The sequence below is a fragment of the Aricia agestis genome, chromosome 8 (genome assembly GCF_905147365.1).
Source record: "Aricia agestis chromosome 8, ilAriAges1.1, whole genome shotgun sequence".
Classification (NCBI taxonomy): domain Eukaryota; kingdom Metazoa; phylum Arthropoda; class Insecta; order Lepidoptera; family Lycaenidae; genus Aricia; species Aricia agestis.
The window spans coordinates 9545437-9565246 of NC_056413.1; the positions used below are offsets into that span (position 1 = coordinate 9545437).

The 19810-nt window shown below is 37.7% G+C and overlaps 3 protein-coding genes across 3 annotated transcripts in view; all 3 read left to right on the plus strand.

Annotated features, from left to right (window-relative positions):
- Positions 1-10059, plus strand: part of LOC121729370 (ATP-binding cassette sub-family C member 4-like) — a 30662-nt gene extending 20603 nt beyond the window's left edge. The window contains exons 20-25 of the mRNA XM_042117854.1: positions 1104-1277; positions 2790-2917; positions 4927-5049; positions 5454-5576; positions 7790-7950; positions 9581-10059. Coding sequence (XP_041973788.1) covers positions 1104-1277; positions 2790-2917; positions 4927-5049; positions 5454-5576; positions 7790-7950; positions 9581-9866 — 995 coding nt within the window. The 3' untranslated portion in view covers positions 9867-10059. The remainder of the gene's footprint in view (positions 1-1103; positions 1278-2789; positions 2918-4926; positions 5050-5453; positions 5577-7789; positions 7951-9580) is intronic.
- Positions 10060-10635: 576 nt separating this feature from the next.
- On the plus strand, positions 10636-12561 carry LOC121729390 (COMM domain-containing protein 2-like). The gene is made up of 5 exons (XM_042117889.1): positions 10636-10810; positions 10878-10955; positions 11040-11122; positions 11411-11584; positions 11982-12561. Exons 1-5 carry the CDS (start codon positions 10744-10746, stop codon positions 12276-12278), a joined length of 699 nt encoding a protein of 232 aa, XP_041973823.1. The 5' UTR covers positions 10636-10743; the 3' UTR covers positions 12279-12561.
- A 1595-nt stretch (positions 12562-14156) lies between these two features.
- Positions 14157-19810, plus strand: part of LOC121729273 (ATP-binding cassette sub-family C member 4-like) — a 52323-nt gene continuing 46669 nt past the window's right edge. The window contains exon 1 of the mRNA XM_042117737.1: positions 14157-14572. Within this exon, the coding sequence (XP_041973671.1) occupies positions 14499-14572 (74 nt within the window). The 5' untranslated portion in view covers positions 14157-14498. The remainder of the gene's footprint in view (positions 14573-19810) is intronic.

The following is a 19810-nucleotide window of genomic DNA, read 5'->3' on the forward strand; positions in this document are numbered from 1 at the left end:
GGCAAAAGGCGCTCCTAGCACATACCTACAGTAAATAATCCGACTTGCACACATCATAATATCAGAATTTTGTCAGACACGTTGTCAAACGAGGCAAACATTACACGGTAGGTTTAATTTATTCACTGTCTATGCTGGTGCTGCACTCTAACGTCACAACATTGCAGTAATATTATGTCCTAAACATGTTTTTTTTTATTGTTCACTGTGAGAATTCAAAATTGTACTAAAAGAAAGTTTCGTAGCGGGCTACGCACTTTCGTAGCGGGCGTAGCTGCCGTAGACCTCGTAGCCTCTACGATACTTTCGGGATGATCTACGCGCGCCCTCTACGGCGCGGCGCTACGCCGGTGCTACGAAACTATAATTTCTGCAGTATACGGTACAATACGTCATATTTTAATACGAGCTTTTGCCCGCGGCTTCGCTCGCGTTAAGAAGTATTATTATATACAAACTTTCATCCCCTATTTGAACCCCTTGGGGTTGGAATTTATCAAAATCCTTTCTTAGCGGATGCCTACGTCATAACATCTACCTGCATACCAAATTTCAGCCCGATCCGTCCAGTGGTTTGGGCTGTGCGTTGATAGATCACTATGTCAATCAGTCAGTCAGTCACCTTTGAGTTTTATATATTTTAATATTGTAAGCACGGACATAAAAAAAATTTTACGTCCGTGATTGTAAGTTGTAACTTACACTGCAAAAATTATACATATTATATTGTGTACCTGGCGAATCGAGGCGATAGCGCTCATTGACCTTTTTAGTCTAGGAGCTATAATGAAAATTTCTCGCACTGCAATCAGTTGAATTAAGAAAAAATAGACCTCTTATAAAGACACACATTTTTAAAGACTCATCAGAAAACCTCTCGGTAGCACTTGGAATGATAATCTCCAACTTTTTATGAGTTGGAAGTAATATACTTCGCGTCCGATTAAAATGCGTCTACGAAAAAACATATAACCTCCTCCTTTTTGGAAGTCGGTTAAAAATACAGATGTGAGCGGGCACTCTGAATCTCGTCAGTAAATGAATATAATGCATCGATTCAACACAGTTTCTTTGTAGTGGAATAAAAGTTTTGAATTCCCCAGGCTCAGTAGTGGCCGTGGGCAGCGTGGGGCTCGCTATCAGTCAGTCGATGTCGCTGACGATGATCCTGCAGATGGCGGCGCGCGTGACAGCCGACTTCCTGGCCCAGATGACGTCGGTGGAGCGCGTGCTCGAGTACACCAACCTGCCGGCCGAGGAGAACTTAGAGACTGGACGTTAGTATCATATTATTCACCACAGACATAGATCAAGATAGATACCGCATGTGTATGTACTTCGCGTGCCATATCGCGTTCCCAAACGACGAGCAACGCTCGTCTTTCGAAAGTCTGTTCTTTAGTCTGCGCTCCACCGATATCGGAATCGGACGTCAATCGGATTGAAAAAATGCCTAATTGTGCCGTATACTCCAATTTTTATTCCAATTTCTACAGCTCTATACGGCGTATAGAGCTGTAGAAATTGGAATAAAAACGTTGGCCTAGATAACGGACACATTTCTTATCATCGGTACGTCACAGTAGGTAGGAAAAAAGTGGCACGTTCGTTTTCATACAAATGGAGGGACATGCAGTATCTATCTTGATTTATGTCTGTGTTATTAACTTAGTAGTTAAAAGCTTGCGCTTTTTCCTGCGGCTTCGCCTGCGTTGATTTCTGAGAACGACATAATTACAGGAACAAAACATAACTTTTTATACATAAGATTTAGGCTATTTTACTCAGGAACACACCAGCTTTCCGGTGTTAAAATTTTTGCAGTTGGACCAGCAGTTTCAGAGATTATCTCCTACAAACAAAAAAAAGCTTTTATACCTCTTTATTTTATTATTAGTGTAGATAGATATATATAAGACGCCTATGTATATAAGACGCCCGCAACTCCGTTGTGCCGAAATTCGCTTATCGCGCGGGAACTGTACATTTTTCCGGGATAAAAAGTATCCCTTGTCCTTTCCCGGGTCTAAAAGTATCTCCATAACAAATTTTAGCGAAATCGATTTAGCGATTTAGGCGTGAAGGGGTTACAGACAGACAGAACGACAGACAGTCAGACAGACACACTTTCGCATTTATTATCGACTTATTATAGACTGAAGGTTGTGTTTTCCAAGAGATAATTCATGATTGCTTAATACAACGAAACAAAATTTCATAACATAAGAATACGTTATGAAACTTTACAAAATTATATCACGTTTATCAACATGACTTATAGTTTGAGTCAACTGCTGTGGAAACAAAGCGGTTGCCTTTATCACACCTTGTATTTGCTCTGCGATTTGAAAAACAATATTTCCCTACAACTACGGCTCTTAATACCAGTTTACTTTTCCAAGCTACTTTTATCTCGGAATTGCTCTATTTGTTTGAGCATTTTAGTTGGAGCCATAAAGTTAATATACCTAGCGGAATAGAGCAACAATCTCGAGCTGTCAAACGAAACCGAAATTACATCTGTGTGTAAAAATATGTGTACGTATACCTACACTTACACAAGCATGATTGAATATGAATTCTATGAGATTAAACTGTCAACGTGCCGATAAGTGCCGACTGGACGTCAAAAAAAGAGTTTTGCTGTCATGTATCACACGTCTCTTTTTACCACGCAGTATTACTGATAGTGACATCTCGCTTGCTCAGTTTCTCTATTCCGCTAGGTATATTAACTTTATGGTTGCAACATAATTGCACTATCTTTCAAAATCGATTTTTTATTTCAGCAACCAAACCACCCAAGACTTGGCCATCGGATGGATACTTGGAGTTCAAAAAAGTTGACTTGAGATACGGCCCAGAAGATCCGCCCGTGTTGAAAGATTTGAATTTCAGTATTAAGAGTGGATGGAAGGTTCGTTTATTTTTCTACTATACAATGCCCGTGTTAATTTACATTCAACTCCATTGCGCCAAAATTAGTTTATCGCACACATCTCCATACAAAATTTTATCAAATTCTATTCAGTGATTTGGGCGTGTAGAGGTAACAGACATATACAGACAGACACTTTCGTATTTGTAATACTAGATGTCCCGCGCGGCTTCGCCCGCGTAAATTAGGAATTTTACAGAAACCGTACATTTTCCCATAAAAATAGCTTATGTCCCTACTCCCTTCACTTGGTCTACTCTATATCTGTACTTAATATTGCCATAAAAATTGCTCCAGTAGTTGGTAATTTCTTATATTTCCTCCGTTTTTCCCACGTTTTCTTGAGTTTCTTCGGTCGTGTTCAGTCTTAGCGTGATAATATTTTGCTTATAGTCTTACTCGATAAATAAGCTATCTAACACTGAAATAAGTTTTTAAATCGGACCTGTAGTTCCTGAGATTAACGCGTTCAAGCAAACATACTCTTCAGGTTTATAATATTAGGTAGGTATAGATTTTTTTAATTATCGCTTGACAAACTCGAGTCTCGTTTTTTTTCATAGTCTTTTATTTAAAACTCAACGAGTCGAGTTGAGTTTTAGATAAAAGACTATGAAAAGTACCAATAACAGGGTCATTATAGGCTCATAAGTCATAACCATGGGACGATGCATGGTATACTATGGTAGTGATGATGATGATGAATGTATTATGCATAGTAGTATATGCTTTCCGTTCTTAAAACAACGCCGAAACTCCCAAACTTGTATCCATAAAGAATCAGGAGTTCTCTCAGCACCTTTCGAACCACGGTATACCAGGTATACCTCGGTGCAAAATCTTACTTGTTGGTAGCATATGCTTAATACTTTTCACGAAACCGAAGTCACCACATGTTTCCCTATAAATTTTGAGGAGTTCCCTCGATTACTTATGGATCCTTCATTAGATCACCACTTTTGTGAATATAATACCAAATTGGGATGATACCCTATATACCAACAGAAAAAATTTGAAAATCGGTTAACAAACGGCGGAGTAATCGTTGAACATAAGAAAACGAACATAACACCTCCCCCATTTTGAAAGTCGGTTAAAATTGTAGCCTATGTGTTATTCTGATATATATGCTATATTATTGTCAAGTTTCATTAAAATCCGTTCAGTAGTTTTTGCGTGAAAGAGTAACAAACATCCATACATCCACACATCCATACATCCAAACAAACTTTCTCCTTTATAATAATAATAGCATTAGTAGGGGTACTACGAATAATAAAAACCAAGGAACAGTAACTGTGTCAAAACAAAAAAGTCCACGAGTCAACAAAATGTGATAAAATATATAGAAGTGACAATTATAGTCCGTCAAGAAAGTCATGACAGGCGGGAAAATTTTCTAAACGTAATCACGCTTTTATGGTGTATTTTTTTCTTTGCATTTTCACAGAGAACGCTTATTACATTTTAAATATTGGCACCTTGCACATTTTTATCTCGAATTAATAGAGTTCTCATATTTTCAAGTTCTCATATTCTCAGTTCTCATATTCTCAAAATACCACGTTCTCACAGAAAACCGGCGTGAAACAGCGCTTGCGCTGTGTTTCGCTGAGTGAGTGAGTTTACCGGAGGCCCAATCCCCTACCCTCTCCTTTTCCCTTTCCTTCCCATCCCTACCCTCCCCTATTACCCTATTCCCTCTTAAAAGGCCGGCAACGCACCTGCAGCTCTTCTGAAGCTGCGAGTGTCCATGGGCGACGGAAGTTGCTTTCCATCAGGTGACCCGTTTGCTCGTTTGCCCCCTTATTTCATAAAAAAAAATCATAATTTCCCGCCTGTCTTGACTTTCTTGACAGACTATATTGTCAACGACTTTATTTGTTAATATTCCTGGGCGTCAACTAGATGGCGTTTTTTATAACTTCGTTCCATCCGGGTGTCCCTTGACACCTCTCAAGTTTTATAAGAGATGTTTATATTTTCAGGTGGGTATAGTGGGTAGGACTGGCGCTGGCAAGTCCTCGCTGATCTCAGCCCTGTTCAGGCTCTCCACCATCGATGGCAGCATCACCATTGATGGTATCGACACTAAAGGCATTGGAAAGAAGGTATAATATTATATTTCTTAGACCGAGTTCTCATAATATGTGACTCTTGTTTGTCTACAGATTCGGCGCCGGATAAAATAAAAAACTTATTAAAAGCAACGAAAGATTTTGTCAATTCGTTATCGCGCGGGAGACGTACATTATTCGGGATAAAAAATATCCTACGACCTTTTTCGGGACTCGGAACTCATAGTATCCATGCCTTTCAGCAAAATCGGTTCAGCGGTTTGGGCGTGAAGAGGTAAAAGACAGACAGAGATCAAATTGAAACATAAAGATCTTTGTCTAGGGTTTTGGAACGGTTTGAGATAACAGCTGAACTAGGAAAATGTCACTTCCGTATACGTACCAATTCCATGAATCAACTAACACATTAATTTATTTCATTGTTTATATTTTTCAAGGAACTAAGATCGAAGATCTCCATCATACCGCAAGAGCCGGTGCTCTTCAACGCCACACTGCGGTACAACCTGGATCCCTTCGATCAGTACAACGACCTTGACATTTGGAGGGCTTTAGAACAAGTACGTTTATTATCTGCTTAAGAGGAGTCCACACCACCCTTTTTTAACCCCCGACAAAAAAGAGGGGTGTTATAAGTTTGACGTGTCTGTCTGTCTGTCTGTTTGTCTGTGTGTGTATCTGTCCGTGGCATCGTAGCATCCAAACGGATGGACCGATTTTGATCTAGTTTTTTTTATTTGAAAGCTGACATGATCGAGAGTGTTCTTAGCTATAATTCATCATCATCAGCCTGCTCAGTGTTGGACAATCAGGGTTTATCTGGTTCATGAAAGGCCGTTAGCAACTTGTTTTCGTTTGATGGGTTTTATATTTCATTGTAGTTCGTGACATTTGTGAATATGCAATATACGTATACACATATTAATAGAAAGTTGACCAGGTGCTGCAGTATCACCTGGTAATCAATAGGATATCCAACTCCTCGCCAACTTAGAGCAGAGGTTTCGTGTTTGGGCTCATTTTAATTGCGACAACCAGTAAAAAGTAGATAGGCACTAGACAGTAAATATTTACATGCTGCTGCTGCAGCATCACCTGGATTCTATAGGAACCGAGCTTCGTATGAACCCAAAGTGGAGGTTTCATGTTTGGGCTCATATTGACGGCCTCATCGAAAAGGACATTGATAGATAGTAAATACATTGATAGGAATTATTCTGCACTATAACCAACACAAGTTTAAAAAGAATGAAATAAAATTAAATTAAGAAATTTAAAAAAACCCCCGCCAAACAACTTTAAAAAGTAATGAAATAATATTTACTGCCTTTAAGTTCAAATAATTCCTAACTTGTGTAAAGTAATATTTTAGTCCATAATTGTTGTCAAGGTGTGTCGGGGGACCGCTAATGTAGATGTTTGATATCACATAACAAGTTTAAAGGATCAATTCACAGCGAACCGAATGGAGATAATCAGCGACTTGGCGGTTGTTGGTTGTAGTTTACTTGGCGGTCCCCCGACACACCGTGACAACAATTATGGACTAAAATATTACTTTACACAAGTTAGGAATTATTTGAACTTAAAGGCAGTAAATATTATTTCATTACTTTTTAAAGTTGTTTGGCGGGGGTTTTTTTTAATTTCTTAATTTAATTCCATACAAACGTTGTCCCCTGTTTCCTCCCTGGATAATGCTAGTAGAGTTATAATTTTTTTCCTGAATATCTACGGCCACTAATACAATGTCCCTATGTTTTCTTTTTTTTCATAATTTAATTATTAAATAAGTTATGAACGTTCAGAAACCCAAAAAAATGGCCAGATTTTCCGCTGTGTTCAAACGTCCAGAAAACAGATTTGGCTAGATTATACCAAAAAAAAAACTAAAACATAGGAACACAGCTCAGGCCTTTCTTTAATCTTTAATGAAAAAAGTACTTAAATCGGTTAAGTTTTGAAGGAGGAATCAGGGGACAACGAATCGTTGATTTTCTGCAATTCTCTCTATCGCGTTCTGCGGTATAGGCTTTAGGTAAGGGCTATAGATTATAGATATTACACGTACTTTTTTGTCATTTCTCTAGCCCCTGGTGTATCCTCTTAACAGCTATTTTTTAAGAACATAAGTTTTGTTGGCATAGCTGACTTCGTTTATACGTGGTGTTTTTTTAAAGATCATAGGTAAGTTTTAGATGGCAAAGATGACGTCGTTTATAATAAGTATATTCGAAGACATATTTGTTTAAGTGACTATATAATATAAAATATTACGTCCTATCATCTGACGCAAAATGCACAGAGATACTAATGATGACAATACAACGTACGAGTATACAACAATAGTATACAACATGAACCCATTTCAAGATTTAGAAAAATGCGAGGCAACAAATATTATAATTACAATAAGTGTTTCAAAATAGAATAAAAGGGCCCATTCACGGCAGGCCGCCATGCAGTCCGCCGGCTTATGCAGGATAGCAAATGGTGTTGCAGCCTGCTTGGCGGCCGGCCTGCGACACCATTCACTATCCTGCATAAGCCGGCAGACGGCATGGAGGACTGCAATGCAGGATGGTGAATGGGCTACTTAAATTACCCTTCATTGTAGCTATTCTTTAGGAAAAGATACTAGATATTTTTGTTAACACGCTTTTATAAGCTTGGGCTGTATGTATGAAAAGGAATCTTTGAGCACTAAATTGTTAAAAATTTTTGAAACATTAAAAAAAAGCGTGTTTTTTAGTTTTTTAACTATTATTTTCAGGTGGAATTAAAAGATGCAATCCCAGCTCTCGACTTCAATGTGTCCGAGGGTGGCGCGAACTTCTCGGTGGGACAGCGGCAGCTGGTGTGCCTGGCTAGAGCTATTCTCAGGTCAAACAAAATCCTTATCATGGATGAAGCTACCGCTAACGTCGATCCTCAGTAAGTGTATAATCTTAATATTAGGTATATTAGGTAACTAAGAGCCAGTCCACACGGTGCGTTGCGATGCGTTGCGTCGTCGCAACGCAAATATATTGACGCATAGCCGGCCACACGGGCGCTGCGCTATCGCAGCATTATTACGAAGCAGTCTTAGGCCGGTATAAATAGGCAGTACTCAAGATGCATCTCGGTCTCAAGACACGGTTCAGGCTCTGTGATTGGTTGGCTGTCAAAATTTGGACCAATCACAGAGCCGAACCGCATCTTGAGACCGGGTTGCATCTTAAGTACTGACTATTTATACGGGCCTTAACGTCAACACGTCCTCCCGCTTCGTCTCGAGGGCTACTGTCCGTCATGTGTGCGTTACGACGACGCAACGCGCCGTATGACGCCTTGGTTATTTGTATGTAAAACAACGCAACGGCAGCGCTGCGTCGACGCAACGCGCCGTGTGGACTGGCTCTAATACATTTGAGTAGATCATATTCTTTATGCAAGCTGTAACAAAACTAAGTGATAATACTTTAGGGTGTGTATGTGTCCCCTATTTATAGAGTTCACTTTGAAAGTAGCATCGCTGAAAGAGCAAATTATTTGTGTTTTGTATGGGCGAGCGCCCGAACGTCATGAATTTTTCCTTACATAAGTTTAAAAAAGTTGTTCTTCAAGCACTTAGTTTTGTAACCACCTGTATATAGTTTTAATCGCTATCTTAATCCTACCTACCTTATCAGCTCTCGCACACATATTTTAAGCGCGAATGTAGAGAAAAGAGAGCAAAACAATGTAGTAAAACGGCTAATTTATAAGCTTTAAAGTGATTTCTTCTCAATGTGAAGGTGTAAAAATGCTCGATTTACTGTAGATCCAAATAAAAAATGAATATCTTTTGGCATTATATTTTTTTAGGGTTCCGTACCAAAAGGGTTAAAATGGAACCCTATAATTACTGAGACTTTGATGTCTGTACGTACGTCGGTACGTCTGTCTCCAGGCTGTAACTCAAGAACCGCTTTAGATAGACTTCTGAAAGGGGTATGAAGATTTTTATATAGAGCCTGGCCGACCTACTTTACGCCATTGTGTTTTTCCGCGTTTACGAATATTTTTTTCAAAAATGAATAGCTATCATTATTACAAACAAAAAATAATCTTGGACAAAACCGCGAAAAGTGTCACATTTCGAAGATTCCATTTTTGAAAAAAATATTCGTGAACGCGAAATAACACAATAGCGCGAGCGGTACGGTAGGTCGGCCTAAATCTTCGTACCCCTTTCACAGATTGTGTATTTCTGTTGCCGAGTATAACAAAAAATACTAAAAGCGCAATAAAATAATATTTCAGGGGGGCTCCCATACAACAAATGTGATTTTTTTTAGGTTTTTTCGCTCGTAATCAATCCTTAATTATATAAAATCCTTAATTATATTTTTACTTTAATAATTAATAATAAAATTATAATTAACTAAATATTTAAGGGGGCTCCCATACAAGAAACACAATTTTTTTGCCTACTTTCGCTGTATACCGGTACGGAACACTTCGTACCCGAGTCCGACTCACACTTGGCCGATTTTTATTGCCTGTTTACTTTAGCGACATGGCCTTCCTTTTTTTTCAGGACCGACGGATTAATTCAAAAGACAATTCGCGATCAGTTTGCGAATTGCACGGTGCTGACGATTGCGCACAGACTGAACACCATCATGGACTCCGACAGAATACTGGTGATGGACAAAGGCAGCGTCGCAGAGTTCGACCATCCGTTCATACTGTTGTCCAACCCCAACAGCCTCCTCAACTTCATGGTCAAAGAGACCGGCGAGCAAATGAGCGACTTCCTCCTCGAAGTCGCCAGGAAAAAATACCTCGGAGAAAACCCACAGAGTGGTTCAAAAGAAGACTAGACTTTGTATCCTGAACTTAGTTTCTAATTTTGTATTTTATAGTTAAATTATTTAGATTAAGTATTATTGTACATAATTAAAAGAAAAAGTATTATTTTCCTGATGCGTTTAATAGCTACGGTACATTTCTTTCAATTAACAGGGATATAGATTTTAAGTTAGTTAGATAACAAATAAATCTATTAAATTTTTACTTACCCTGTTTTGCTTTTTTTCTTACTAGTACTTTTTCTACCTTTACTAGTCCTTAATTCCTTAGACTGGCCATAGACGGACCGCAAATTGCGGTCGGGAGTGTCGGGACCGACTGCTCTAGAGCGGTCGCGTTGTTTGTACCGACCGCTCAAGAACTGCTCGAGCGGTCCGTGTATTGCGGATATGAATTATACAGTATGAAAACTGCAGATCGCCAGGCAGCGACCGCATTTTGCAGTCGGTTTCGACTGCAAGATACGGTCCGTCTATGGCCGGCCTTACTAATATTATAAATGCGAAAGTGTCTGTCTCTGTCTGATATTGTTCAAGCTTAACCAATATTTAGATGGAATCTGGTATGGTCAGATAGACTTTCAACTTGACGATCATCTGAAAAACGACATAAAGTTTTGTAAATTTTTCACGAAAAAAAATTTTTCCCGGCAATATTTTACTTGACACTGGCCATGGTTGGAAAAAGCCGAGCGCCATATTATGAAAAAAAAATGTCTTAATATTGACATTTGACAGTGACAGTAATTTGAGACAAGTGACAACTGACAAGTGACAAACTGCGGCCCGGCTCGTTTTAGAATTTGGGATCTTGTTTTAATGAAATTTTTAATATAGAATTCTTTAATTGTATTATTTTGCATTTGATTCCCGTATACCTGCCTGAAACATGATTATATTTTTAAGTGATCTCCAAAAACAACACTTGCAGTTATTTCATGAACATTCGGTACAAGGTAAAAAAAAATCGCATTGGGTTTTTGTTATTATCTAGCTGAATAAAATACTAATGCTTTCTTACAGTTTTAGTTGATTTCTGTAAAATAACAATAGATTTCCTGAATAACGGAATAAGTCACAAAAAGTGCACACTTGCAGCAGGTAAGTTGGACGTTTCGAAAAATTTGGTGAATGATTACAATAGGAATAAGCACCGAGTAATTTAATGGTTTCTATTGCTTACAGAGAAGTTACAAATATCAGTTGCTGATGTACAAAATGTAATACATGCCTTATCATACCTCATCATAGAAGCCTGCAAACATAATGTAAGTTTTTTTGTATTTATCAGATATGATTATATGATTTTGTTTAGTTTTATGTTTATTAAGATCCTTGTTCAGAAGTAATTGTATTGGATAGGTAGCATAGGGCTCTAAATTATAAACTAAAGGGATTTCTTCTTTAAGTTTAATCATAATCATGATCATCATTTATTTGCAATCAATCAATCAAATTGGTTTACTAAAAAACTTAATAAGTATATGTGGTATATTAATACAAGAAGCCTAATAAATATTTATTAATTTATAAAGCCATATTTCATTTTATTTCAGTTATCAGAATCAAACCTATCTTCCTCACTAGCTATAGCAGGCTTTTCAACGGACAAACAACAAGTTTTAGTGAAGTTTTATAATACTAAGAAAACTGAAATTGCTGATGCATTGAAAGTACTCCAGCAGAGAGAACCTAGTTATCAAGACTTACAATGGAGATTTGAAGTGCAAGTAAGTTTTAGTAATATATAATTCTTTCTTTAATGAATTATATTGCCAACTTTAAGGAACAATTGAAATTAAGCACTATAAAAATAACTCCTATAATGTACAGCATATTTTTAATTATGTGTTAAGTATTGTTAGTGCTCTGTACATCATGCTCAATCTACTTAGTACTTGTAGAACCTCCTCACTAAACACGTCACACAGTTTGTTATACATTTACCCCCTTACTAATAAACGCTGTATAAGCTTTGAATAGTTATACAGTGTTTTGTCTTCTTCAATCCAATTAAAAATGTCACTTGTGTGACAGGAACAAAACACTGTATAACCATTCAAAGCTTATACAACGTTTATTAGTAAGGGGGTTAGTTTAAAAATATTAATCCAAATATATTTTAAGGTTGCATCAAGGGAAAATGAGAAAGAAATAAAACCAATGGTAACAATGGACTTTGTGCTGTCGACTCCAAAGAGTTTTGGACTATCTAATGAAGGCAATTTCCAAAACAAATTGTCAGAAATCGAAATCAATAACTCCCTTCAGGAAGCCAAGACGGCCAGCCAGTGTCAGAATATTATTAACCATGTGATCTTACAATGTGACCTGCCTAATCTCATGCATCTCACAAATACGCTTGAGGTAGCTTTAAAAGAGTCAAAGAGTCAACATGTAAGAAAAGTACAAAGAGCATTATAGCTCAGTTACTAGTAAAATATTATTATTTATTAACCCCATAAGAAATGGAAAGATATGCACTGTATATGTTGTTGGCTGTTGGTATAGCTAAGAATGTTTTATTCTTGTTTGATACGCTAGAATAGTCACTTGACAATGACAAAACATTCTATTACTATAAGTCTTTTCTCCGTTTACACTTTACACAGTGTGCATTTTTTTTTTTTGTAAGGGGGTAAGAGTATTGTAATCCTGTAAGTTTTGTATGTAAATATTGTGTATAATATTATGGTTTGTATTTTAACAGTTTTTGTTTAATTTTAACTATATACCTATTTGAATTACTTCAATTTGACTGTCTGTCTGTTACCTCTTCATGCTTGACTGCTTCATGGTTCATACCACGTCAGTCTGGAGTCTGGACTCTGGCCCCGTGCTAAGTACCTAAAGGACTTACGGAATACGGATTCGGGATTACCGACTAGCCTCGTAAATGTATGCTCAAAAGTGAGAAGTCTGTTGCGTACGATACCGACCTGTGGATGCTTACCTTTACGCGGTACGTGATACGTCTCAAGTCACAACTGCAAGCGTGATAAACTGTAGACGGCTGCCGTGCCATCGCCCGTCGACTGCCGCCGACACGTGCCGTCGAGTGCCGACGACACGTGCCGTTCGTCTGTTAGCGCTCTAAAGCATAAACTTATAATAAAGTATAATCATTAAAATCACTTTGTTTTGTAAACACTGTATAATGTTCGATTTCTCCGCGTTCGTGGCCAATCCGCTTAAAAAAACGCCGTTAAGTAGGTATACAATTTCTTTTCCCAAAATTGTAATTTGCGATGACGTAAAATAAATATTTTATTTCATGCAATCAAATGACCAAGCTGTAAGTGTAAACTCATCCAATCATCTCCAGGAATAGAACTGAAAACCTAAAAGATTATGCTAAATCAATAATTTATTTTTGTGTACAAAAAATATTGTTCACTTTGTAATTTGTATACCTATTTCAATCTTTATCGTAGTCGTGATTCAGCGTTTTGGCGCACGGGGTCAGGCGGCGGCGTCGCAGTGAGATCGTATTTGCACAGTATATACAATACATACAGTATCACAACTCAGACGTATTTTTGAAATAGAATAATGATAAGTTTCGTCCGTCCGTCTGCCTGTCTGTCTGTCTGTCCGTCGGTCTGACTGTCTGTCTAAACACATCCATGACCCAGGAACTTTGATATACTTAATATATGAGATATTTTGAGTCCCGAGAAAGGACATAGGATAGTTTTTATCTTGGAAAAACGCGATAAACGAATTTTGGCGCAACGGAGTTGCGGGTGTCATCTAGTTTGCTCGGGACTCTTCGTGCGCAAGTCCAACTCACATTTAAGCTAGCCGATTTTTTTTTGCTTTCAAAGTTATCACAAATCAAGCTACCTACGTATGGCGCCCTGAGGGCCTAGACAAGCGGCAAGCGATTATCGTACAAACGCCAACGCCACAAAATGTCCCATTGACAGTAGTATTCGCTAGCGAAGCGATGCATTAATGTTAAATCGCATACACTTTGTTAGCGTTTACGATAATCGCTTGCCAAGTGGCAAATCCGCTTAAAAAAACGCCGTTAAGTAGGTATATAATTTCTTTTCCCAAAATTGTAATTTGCGATGACGTAAAATAAATATTTTATTTCATGCAATCAAATGACCAAGCTGTAAGTGTAAACTCATCCAATCATCTCCAGTAGACAAGTGTCTACTAGGGCTGTACAGTCTAGTATTGTCTACTATGCATAATATTTAAAATGTGGTGTTTGTGAATCGTACGTGTACGCTCACTGAGATAAGTTGAACTCGCGGCAATAAAGACGAGCGTACAGCTGTTCACGCACACAGCACACTTCGCTCTTCAGTAGCACCACGGCTCTCAGGACAGGCGCATGGGGTGCGCGTTCCTTTATTCCAGCCAGCCGCTTAAACTGTGATATACCGGCCTTACAATTTAATAATAAAATACCACAATAAAATACTAGTAGTGTCCTCTGTCATAAATATTATTATATTACAGTGTTATTAGGATTCTGTAAAGTCCAGTTTATTATGCAATGCGTCTGAAAATTTTGTGCGGTGTCCGTGAATGAACTGTAGAAATCTGTTGCTCAGTGAATTTACGAGTGCGGTTTGTGGTGAACTTAAAATTTAAATGTACGTTTATAGTACTTAAAATTAATGAACAATGGAGTCTAAAGTAGTTCTTAAGGAAAAGAATCCAAATGAAAATGCGAATTTCATTTCGAGAATATTTCTGTGGTGAGTTTTCAGTCTTTAATTATTTTTAAACGTCTTTATTTCTTTTATTGTTTTTATTGTTTGGAAGTAGAACTAACTGGAGTTTAGTAGAAAATTAATATTGAGAGGTTTGTCTTAACTATAGACGTGGGAGAGCCATGCTTCGGCACGAATGGGCCGGCTCGACCGGATAAATACCACGTTCTCACAGAAAACCGGCGTGAAACAACGCTTGCGCTGTGTTTCGCCGAGTGAGTGAGTTTACCGGAGGCCCAATCCCCTAACCCCTACCCTATTCCCTTCCCCACCCTCAACTATTCCCTTCCCTTCCCTACCCTCCCCTATTACCCTATTTCCTCTTAAAAGGCCGGCAACGCACCTGCAGCTCTTCTGATGCTGCGAGTGTCCATGGGCGACGGAAGTTGCTTTCCATCAGGTGACCCGTTTGCTCGTTTGCCCCCTTATTTCATAAAAAAAAAAAACTCTGTTTTTGGTATAAAAGATATCGTACCCCGTAGAGGCCAGAAAATCTAATTTAACTATCAGATTACAGATATCTACATAAATGCTGAACAAATTATTTTTAACTGGAGAGAAAACAGTATAATTAATATAAATAATAGCTGATATTATATAACAAGCGGCTGTTTATCCGCACAGACCGCACATGTGCATATATTGTGCAAATACAAGCTTACCGTAAATGATATTATAACCCACAGAGAAAGAGTTCCAACGTATATTATATAAAAATCGGCCAAGTGCGAGAGGGACTCGCGCACGAAGGGTTTCGTACCATTATAGAGCAAAATTAGGCCAAAAATTGTTTTTTTTTTTTGTATGGGAGCCCTCCTTAATTTTTTAAAATAAACACGGCGCCTAAAACGTGTTTGTGGGCCGTGTAAAAAAAGGTAAAGCTTTACCGTAATACCTCGATAATACCTCGATCGAGGGAATCGCAGACACAACAGATTATGTGGTTATGCCGTATGCGACAGCCGGGTGCCGCTTGGCGTCTTGTGGGGATTGATGGGTTAAAACGACAAAAAATACTTAATATGCAGGGTGTAACAAAAGTATTAAGGTGACGCCGCGTTAAAGTAAAAAACCGTGTTAGATATGTTTAAGATTGCTTGTTTTCTATGAGATGCCGGCCCGGCCTCTCATAGAAAACAAGCAATGGAACATCAAAAAATGGAAAGGCCGTAAGCGACAAAATTGTTTTTATCGCGTAATTTAAACACCATAAATATATTTCACATAGGCAAATTAAAGTGTAAGCTTGAACCAATTTATGTACAAATGGAAGCTTAAATCACTTTCCTCTGTTGGCAAAATAGGAATCCCTTTTTTTACAGAGGTCTTTTTGATTTATTATTCTGTGTTATAACTTATAAAAGTTGACTAATCGTGTTATGCTATGGGTAATTCAAAGACAAAGACGTGATGAATACTGAAAATGAACTTTAATTTCTTAGCTTTAGTCATTGCTGAGAAAAATCGATATCGCTACAGCCAAATTATCACGGCGTCGCCCTCAGAGACGAATATTAAGTTAAACTGTAATTATTTTATATTTTTTAAGTGTAAGTACCTATTTTATGTCCCTTGTAGGTATAGAATTCAATGTGAAAGTAGCAGCGCTAAAGTGTTACTTTTGATTTCTACCTTTCTATAAAACGTAATAATATGTAAGTGTAAGTGTCCTATGGCACATAGAATTTTATAATTTTTGTTAACGTGTAGAGTAAATTACAACCGAATTTATTCATAACACGTTTTGTCATAATAGTTACGAGTTACATGCTACGCTGTATTTACTAGCGAATGTACCTACTACCTACTATAAATGACAATGATACATTTTACTTCCATTCTCTTAATTGGTCTTGATTGAGTTCGTGACCTATTAAACGGCGTGAGGACACAAACTTATTTCAATGTGTAAATATATAACACCGCCCTTTTTTCCATACAAACGTTGTCCGCTGTTTCCTCCCTGGATAAGGCTAGTAAAGTTATAATTTTTTTCCTGAATATCTACGGCCACTAATACAGTGTCCCTATGTTTTCTTTTTTTTCATCATTTAATTATTAAATAAGATATGAACGTTCAAAAACCCAAAAAAAGTGGCCAGATTTTCCGCTGTGTTCAAACGTCCATAAAACAGATTTGGCTAGATTATACAAAAAAAAAAACAAAACATAGGAACACAGCTCAAGCCTTTCTTTAATCTTTAGTGAAAAAAGTACTTAAATCGGTTAAGTTTTGGAGCAGGAATCAGGGGACAACGAATCGTTGATTTTCTGGATTTTCTGCAGTTGTCTCTATCACGTTCCGCGGTAAGGGAGACAGCTATAGATATTACACGTACTTTTTATTCATTTCTCTAGCCCCTGGTGTATCCTCTTAATACAGCCATTAATTTTTTTAAATACAAATCGACTGTGTTCGGTTTTTAAAGTTTTATTAAGTATTATTATTATTAAGTATACCTACTTATAGCTACATTCTGTATTTTTTGGGCTACCTAAAAATGTTTTAAAACTAGTGTCAGGACTCAGGAGTACCGAGTAAGGACATGTGTATTTTTTATTTCATTCTTGTTATTCACCTGTTGGTATTATTACCACTATAGACAAAACTAGGGGTGTCAAAATTCACAATCTTCGAAATTCAAAATCTCGAATCCCTTAGTACGAGAATTAAGATAATCTTTTCAGTGCATCTACTTGAGAAACTGAACGTAAAAACAAACTTCAAAATCATAATTTCCTTTGTAAACCCTGCCAATTGTCAATAGGCATGATGACTATTTTTTTTTCTTATCGGTAATTGAAAGACACTTAAAAAATAGAAACATCGTTGAAAGAATGACTCTGATAGCTTAAAAATTCACCAAGATATGACAATTCAAATCTTATATATAAAAATGTATGCTTATATACATCATAGTAGCTCTATAATATTATTGTCCATATATGATAGAAATGTAAACACTAAAATACTATCTAAAATATACAGATATAAATATATATATGTCGTAGGATGATTTGATAAATCCGTGTTTTCGCGAAATCCCTAGAATTTTAATAATATATATATATATATATTATTAAAATTCGCTGCCGGCACTAGCATATATATATATATAGGTATATATATATATATATATATATATATATATATATATATATATATATATATATATATATATATATATATATACCTATATATATATATATGCTAGTGCCGGCAGCGAGGTTCCCAAGAACACATCTTCCCAAAGGCTCTGGGACGAGCCCATCTGCGAACTGGTGCGTAATAAACTGTTTAACACGTCTACCAGCGCCGTAGAACGGGCTCGACTTTTGGCCGTGGAGAGGTGGGAGTCGGGAGCTTGGCTGCAGGCACTGCCATCTAAAAACACAGGAACATTGCTGGACCGTAATACATTCCGTCTTGCCACTGCCCTGCGTCTTGGTGTCCCCCATGTCGTCCCCCATCAGTGTGTTTGCGGCGCGCGCGTTGACAGCTATGGTCACCACGGATTGTGCTGCTCGCGAAGTGCCGGACGCTTTTCACGGCATCACAACCTGAATGACCTCATTCGTCGGGCTCTTGTCACTGCCGGCGTGCCAGCGATACTGGAGCCCTCCGGTTTGGCGCGCGACGATGGCAAGAGACCCGATGGAATGACCCTGGTGCCCTGGAATGTGGGTCGGGCCCTTGTGTGGGACGCTACTTGTGTCGACACACTCGCCTCGTCCCATATTCAGAGCACCTCGAGCTGTGCGGGCGCAGCCGCAAACCAAGCAGAGAACCTCAAGCGGCGCAAATATGAGAACCTCAGCGGAGATCTTATATTTGAACCGTTTGGGGTGGAAACTCTAGGCGCATGGGGTCCGGGGGCACATAAGCTTTTTAGAGGAATATCTAAGAAGCTTGTTGAAGCCACCCGAGACCCCAGAGCTGGGAGCTACCTGGCACAGCGGATAGCAATTGCCATCCAACGTGGCAATGCTGTCAGCTTGCTGGGCACTCTGCCAGATGGGGACGACTTGGGCAAGTTTTTCTTTTTATAGTTTTATATTTAAAGTTTGTATATATAATATATCTATAAAAATTGATTTTCAAATGTGTTAGTCGCGCTAAAACTCGAAAACGGCTGAACGGATTGGGCTGATGTTAGTCTTAAAATATTCGTAGAATTCCAGGGAAGGTTTTAAAGTGACACGAAGTTCACCGGGACAGCTAGTATCTCATAAAAAAGACCTGCCCGAAACGCTCCATACAAAGTGCTACGAAAGTATGACGTCAGTCTTTCGTAGTTTGTACGCATCGGGAGACAACTTTGTTCGACAGGTATATTAAATATTGCGTTTATGAAAGTGGTTTCATAACAAAAGTTGCTTTTAATTGCATAAGTTATCAAATTGTATACAAATATTAAGAAATTTTATTGAAAAAAAAATCGACTTGAATATCCAACTTTGAAGGCGCATAACAAAAAAAATACAAATGCTATCAAGTTGAAATTTTTGGAACACTTATTTTTTGCCGTGATTTCTTTATTTTATTAACAAAATTCGCTAATCTTTGACCTTGTCATCATCCCTATTGCAATAAAAACCAGCCAAGTGCATGTCGGACCACGCGCAATAAAAAGTTCCGTAGTATTGCTAGTTTTGATTAGTTGAATAATATATTTGTAGATATTTTATTACGTGTTTTACACTACTAACAACATAATCTCAGTTACGTTCTTGTTAAAGGAATTTGAACGAAAAGTTCCTTTATACTTCGCCGAATACATTTTTTTAGTTCATTTATAGGTATATTAATTAATAAAGTACAACCACATCGCATACATTTTTTACTTAAAACTAAAATAACAATTTGTATTATATCGACATAACTCAGTTTTCTTAGCCATGATAATTTTCCTTTTAAATTCAGCTTATTCCCTACTCCCGTGAATTTTTTAACTACGGAACCCTAAAAACTGTTAAGTTGTAGGTTCCAAGTACAAGTAGGTAATTAGGTAGGTATACAAACTGCACTTTCACTTTTGTTTGAATTTTACTCACGAAAGCGACCTCAATGACCTTTTGACCATTTAAAGTAATTCGCTACAAGAACAATTAAAGAATCCGAGGTAGAGGTTAATAATTATTAATTATTATTACGTTATTTAATTTAATGTAAATATTATGCTAAGTAACTACGTAGGAGCAGTTAAACAAAAGAATAGTTGA